This window comes from Pyrus communis, chromosome 5 (genome assembly GCF_041283825.1).
Source record: "Pyrus communis isolate YQ-2024b chromosome 5, ASM4128382v1, whole genome shotgun sequence".
In the NCBI taxonomy this organism is placed as follows: Eukaryota; Viridiplantae; Streptophyta; class Magnoliopsida; order Rosales; family Rosaceae; genus Pyrus; species Pyrus communis.
Window position 1 is genome coordinate 12,817,137 of NC_142569.1, and position 6,385 is coordinate 12,823,521.

The window sequence follows — 6,385 nt, forward strand, 5'->3', positions numbered from 1 at the left end:
GATATTGATCGAATCAGTGGTTTTGTTTTATTGATCTTTCTTGTATCCTAAACTATGGTCTGGATTTCTTTCCTAGTATTGCCCTTTTATTATTCTGGTATAAAAACATTCCTGATACTTGCTGGAGCCTTATTTTCCTGTTTTAATCTCTTGTTGGAACATTCCTTTAAAAAAAATAAAAAATAAAAAAATAACTAAAAGTATGTCCAAATTAATAGGAATTTGCGTATGCTTATGTATAAAACCAGATACGGAGGTTTTGAAGAGAGGCAGGCATATATATGCAGCTTCTGAAGAGACCCACTTTAAGTTAACATAATTAAGGTGCCTCCCTTGTCTCTCTTTTGACAATATCATCAGAACAGATGTTAGCATAAAATCGCAACATCAAACTACATGCTCTTGTATTTATACTATTTATTTTTTTTCCTGGTTTTGGGCTGATTGGTTGACTCCGACTTGTGACTTGCCATCTAAGGAAGGGACAGCAGGCTTGACAATAAACCCTAGCCCTCCTTAGACCAGATTAATATTAATATGGTCAGGCACTGAAATCACTGACATACAAAAGGTCAACTTTATGGACAAAAGAAATCAATCAATTGTACTACGTACCCAAACAACAAACGAAACTCATGGAGAGGTATGAACACAATTGTTAATTCTTCGGCCTTGGATATTTAATCTCCTTCTTGAGTTATAAATATAATTTCTATTTATTTCTCTATCGTATAGACTACTTTTCAATTAATTTCTATGTGGTTCTATATATTTAATATAGCATTCAAAATTAAAAGGAACTACAAACATTGTCGTGCTCTTACCTGGAGTATTACTTGGATACGATTCCAGGGGATCAAACAACGATGGTCACATAGGTAAATTTGTTTTCTACTTTTTGTTTCTCCATCAGGTACGTTTAGGGATTCTCAGTTTCTCGTATATACATATTTATCACTATAAATTTCCTACTTTCAGTTTCAGACGAGGTGGAGAAAGTTAAAGAATTATCTTCAAAACCTTCACAAATGATAAAAAGACAAAAAACTTCACCTGCACACTCACCCATAGTTGCAACGATGGAGGGGAATGTTAGACAATGCCGAGAAACTTGGAAATTTTTGGAGGATAACATATCACTTTGTTAACTTTTGAAGTTTGTGTATTTTGTATTTTTTGTCATCCAGGAACAGAAACATGATACAAATATATAGAGGAGTTTTAGTGAGTTGCAAACTACACTTAACACTCAAGACTCTAACCTAGAACTTCCTTGAATCAAGCTGAGAAGTCGGCATAGGAAATATAATTAAGCTCCTTGAATTAAGGAGCTGCCAACCAGCTGCCAACAAGATAAGACTCTTATACATAATTAAGCTCCTTGAATTAAGGAGCTGCCAACCAGATAAGACACTTATACAACTAGATAAAGCACTACTAGGGTTGACACAAACCCTATTACACAGATAATATACAATATACCCAGAGGACTTTCAATACTCCCCCTCAAGCTGGATCCAGGAGGTTGATGGATCCAAGCTTGCCGAAAAGCCGCTGAAACTGAGGTGATGCTAAAGGTTTAGTGAATAGGTCTGCGAGTTGATCGTAGCTCTTGACAAAATGAGTTTTGATGACCTGTGATTGTACCTGTGCACGGACATAGTGACAATCAACTTCGAAGTGCTTGGTTCTCTCGTGGAAGACGGGGTTGGACGCAATGTGCATTGCCGCTTGGTTATCACAGAAAAAGAGACATGGACTGAGTAGTAGAGACACCTAAGTCGCACAGCAAACCTTTCAACCATATTAGTTCACAGGCAGTAGATGCCATGGCGCGATATTCAGCCTCAGTGCTGGATCGAGCAACTACGGCTTGCTTTTTACTTTTCCAAGTAACAAGATTGCCTCCCACAAATGTGCAATACCTCGTTGTAGACTTACGATCAATAGAGTTGCCAGCCCAATCAGCATCACAATAACCTGTGATCTCAGTGCTCTCATTCTTTTTCATGATGATGCCACGACCTATTGAACCTTTGAGATACCGAAGTAGTCTCTTGACAAGATTAAAATGCTCCATGGTGGGAGAGTGCATAAATTGGCTAGCAATGCTTACTGAATAGGCTATGTCAGGCCTTGTAATAGTCAAGTAGATCAGCTTACCCACAAGACGCTGATAATAGCTGATGTTGGGCAGTGGTTGCCCTTCCAAGCTAAGTTTGAGTTTCGTGTCAAGGGGTGTATTGACAGGTTTAGCATCAATCATGTTTGCTTCCTTGAGAAGGTCCAGAACATATTTCCGTTGGCTGAGAAAGAAACCCTTGGGAGAGGTAGCCATTTCGATGCCAAGAAAATATCTAAGTATGCCAAGATCTTTGATGGCAAAACGTTGTTGCAGTGAATGCTTGAGCTTAGTTATTTCATCCATGTTGTCTCCTGTGATGATTAAATCATCGACATAGACAAGAACGACCAGTTTCCCAGCAGTGCCCGTGCGTACGAACAATGAAGAGTCTGCATTGCTTCTTTTAAAACCAACTGTTGTGAGGACTGAACTTAGCTTGGCATACCAAGCTCTTGGTGACTGTTTAAGACCATAAATTGATTTGTGCAATTTGCACACAAGATCAGGTTCATGACTTTGAGGATGGCCTGGGGGTAACCTCATGAAGACTTCTTCTTCAAGCTCACCATGTAAGAAGGTGTTCTTTACGTCTATTTGAAACATAGGCCATCCTTTGTTAACAGCAACTGAAAGGAGTACTCTTACAGAGTTCATCTTTGCAACAGGGGCGAATGTTTCTTTGTAGTCCACATCAAATGTTTGAGTAAAGCCACGAGCCACTAATCTTGCCTTGTGTCTTTCTATGGATCCATCTGAGTTGAATTTAACCTTGTATATCCACCTGCAACCTACTGTCTTCTTTCCCTTAGGCAGTGTCTCAATGCTCCAGGTTTTGTGTTGATCAAGGGCATGCAGTTCATCTTGCATGGCTTGCTGCCAAACTGGTGATTGATTTGCTTCTTGGAATGACTGAGGCTCAACATGCTCAGATATAGTACACAGGAAAGCAGTGTGTTTAGGAGACATTTTGTGATAGGATACGTAGTGGGACAGTGGATGTCTTGGTTTGTAAGTGACAAAGTCTTGCAGTCTTGCTGGAGGATGTCTTTCACGAGTAGGATTGCGTCGAGGTACAGTCGATTGCAACTCGTAGGATGATTCCTCAGGAGCAATACTGTGGATTGATTCAGAATTGTTGGTATCATTACTTGAGGCTTGGTTGTCATTTTCAGTAGGGATATTTGTGTGATGAACAGGCCCCATTGCATCAGGTACTTCAGTGGCAAGGATTTCAGTTCTTGGCAATGGAAACAAATCCAAGTAATTCTCCCCCTCACTTGAACTATCCAGAGCTTGGCTGTAATAAGGGTTAGTTTCATGAAATCTGACATCCTTGGAAACAATTAACTTCTTAAGTTGTGGATTGTAACATTTGTATCCCTTTTGTGTGGATGAGTAACCAAGGAAAATGCATTTGGTTGCTCTCGGGTCAAGTTTGTCTCGATGCAAGGACTGAACATGGACAAAACAAATGCATCCAAAGACTTTAAGGTGTGACAGGTCTATTTTCCTGTTCTTTACAATTTCCATTGGTGATTTGAACCCCAAAACCTTGCTAGGTAACCTGTTGATCAGGTAAGTGGCTGCCATAACACTTTGAGACCAAAAACGTTTAGGTACATTCATTTGAAACATCAATGACCTAGTTTTTTCAAGGAGATCTCGATTTTTTCTCTCGGCAATACCATTTTGTTGAGGTGTGCCAACACAACTAGTTTGATGCATGATGCCATTGTTGCTCAAATATTGAGTCATGACTTGGGACATGTATTCGGTGCCATTATCAGACCTTAGAGTTTTGATTTGAGAGGAAAAATGATTTTTAACAAGACTATGAAAGTCTTTAAACACTTCCATCACTTCACTCTTTGATTTTAACAAATATAACCAAGTTGCTCTTGAATAGTCATCAACAAAGGTTATGAAATATTTGTAACCATTAAAAGACTCACTAGTTGGTCCCCATACATCCGAGTGTACAAGTTCAAAAAGATGAAAAACTCTAGACAAAGATGAATGAAGGGGTAGCTTTGTTGCCTTTGACATGTGGCAAGTTTCACAATGAATTTGTTCTTTGTCTAAATCTGGAAACAATGTGGACAAAACATGTTGAGATGGGTGTGCTAATCGCTGGTGCCACAAAAACTGGTCTTGAATGGAGACATGTACGGGTATAGACTTTGCTTGTAATCCACTGGGAGAGCTTTTCGAGATGTAATAGAGACCATCTAGGTAAAATCCCTCACCAATCTTCCTCTTGGTGACAAGATCCTGAAAAATGACATTTTCTGGTGAAAAAATGGCTAAGCAGTTTAAGGAATTTGTGATTTTTCCTACTGAGAGAAGTTGGAATGGAAACGAAGGCACGTATAAGGCCATGGACTCTATTTGATCAGATATCAAGTGAATTTTTCCCTTGCCTACAATCCTAGCACCTTCACCATTAGCTACAGACACATGTGATGGTTTATGAAGTTTCTCGAATTTATGCAATTTTGACACTTGATTAGTCATGTGATCTGTGGCACCTGAATCTACAACCCAAAAATCATACAACTCATTCATTTTAAGAGCAGTTTTGAAAGCATTCATGATACCTTTCATGCCTTGTTGAGGTAAGCGATCAGCATCAGCCAGGAAACCAGCAAACTTGCCAAGCAATGCCGAGGTACTTCCATCTTCATGTTCAGCAGCACGATCTTCCCTACCCTTCTTTTGATGGAGATAGGCTGCGAACTCATTTATAAGAGTAGCAGGATTTGCAGTGAACTGTTTGTATGGATCAGAACTGTTGAAAGATGAAGATGATGAGGTGTTGGCACGAGGATGTGCTCGACTTGTCTTCTGCGTGGTTTTGTCCTTCATGAAATCTGGCTTAAGTTCTGGATGGAGAATCCAGCACTTATCTCTCACATGCCCGATGTTGTCACAGTGTAGGCACTTTAGATGGGGGTTTTTTCCTTTGTATCTTTTTTCATTTGTCAGATACGCCCTAGCTTCAGTCATAATGGTTTTTGTACCATTGTTCATGACTTTTCTTCTTACTTCCTCACGTTGGATGGTTGCACAAATGCTAGTGAAGGATGGTAGCTCAGGATTCATGAGGATATGGCTTCTCAAATCCTCATAGTCTGAGCTCAGACTAGACAGCAATTGAAATATCTTATCTTCTTCAGTTCTTTTAAGAAGCACCGTGGGATCAGTGGTGTGAGGTCTATAGACATCCAACTCATTCCACATGCTTCTTAGATAGCCAAGATGTTGAACAAAGGTTTTACCTTCTTGTTGAACGCTGGAGATATCCTTCTTGAGTTGAAAAATGCGGGCAGAATTATTTTGATTACCATACATCTCCTTCACTGTTGTCCAGAGAGTGAGTGACGACTCGGAATAGCTGAAGATCTCAGCAATCTTCCTTTCCATGGAATTAAGCAGCCATGACATGACCAGCTGATCTTTGCAAAGCCACCCTCCATATTCAGGAGAAGTGACTCCAGGAGCAGGAAAGTTGCCATCGATGAAACCCAGTTTGGATCTTCCACCTAGTGCGAGACTAACCGCTCTTGCCCACGGTAAATAGTTGAACTCATTCAGTAACACTGAACTGAGTCGTTGATTTGGATTGATATCCATTTCAGAGATGTGAGTGGAAGGAGAAGCAATGATGCTTTCTTCCTCCGAATGCTCATCAACCATAGTTTTGCTGAAGAGAAATCACAACGTAAGATATTCAAAGACAGGCTTCAGAGGGATGCCTGCTCTGATACCATGTTAACTTTTGAAGTTTGTGTATTTTGTATTTTTTGTCATCCAGGAACAGAAACATGATACAAATATATAGAGGAGTTTTAGTGAGTTGCAAACTACACTCAACACTCAAGACTCTAACCTAGAACTTCCTTGAATCAAGCTGAGAAGTCGGCATAGGAAATATAATTAAGCTCCTTGAATTAAGGAGCTGCCAACCAGCTGCCAACAAGATAAGACTCTTATACATAATTAAGCTCCTTGAATTAAGGAGCTGCCAACCAGATAAGACACTTATACAACTAGATAAAGCACTACTAGGGTTGACACAAACCCTATTACACAGATAATATACAATATACCCAGAGGACTTTCAATACACTTCAAGGTTTACGATGCTCTAAACCTGTTACTTACACAGCAATATAAGGACTCACTTACATAAGGACTCTTACAAAAGCTGAACAACAATCTTCATGCTATATAGCCGGCATGCAGGAGAAGGTAGCAATA

General features: G+C 39.7%; 1 protein-coding gene across 1 annotated transcript; it reads right to left on the reverse strand.

Moving 5' to 3' along the window:
• Positions 1 to 1,738: 1,738 nt before the first annotated feature.
• Positions 1,739 to 5,821, reverse strand: LOC137714556 (uncharacterized). The gene is made up of 3 exons (XM_088693374.1): positions 4,014 to 5,821; positions 2,692 to 3,407; positions 1,739 to 2,550 (listed from the first exon to the last, which is right to left on the reverse strand). The coding sequence occupies exons 1-3, from the start codon at positions 5,819 to 5,821 to the stop codon at positions 1,739 to 1,741; spliced, it is 3,336 nt and encodes a 1,111-aa protein (XP_088549500.1).
• Positions 5,822 to 6,385: the final 564 nt, after the last annotated feature.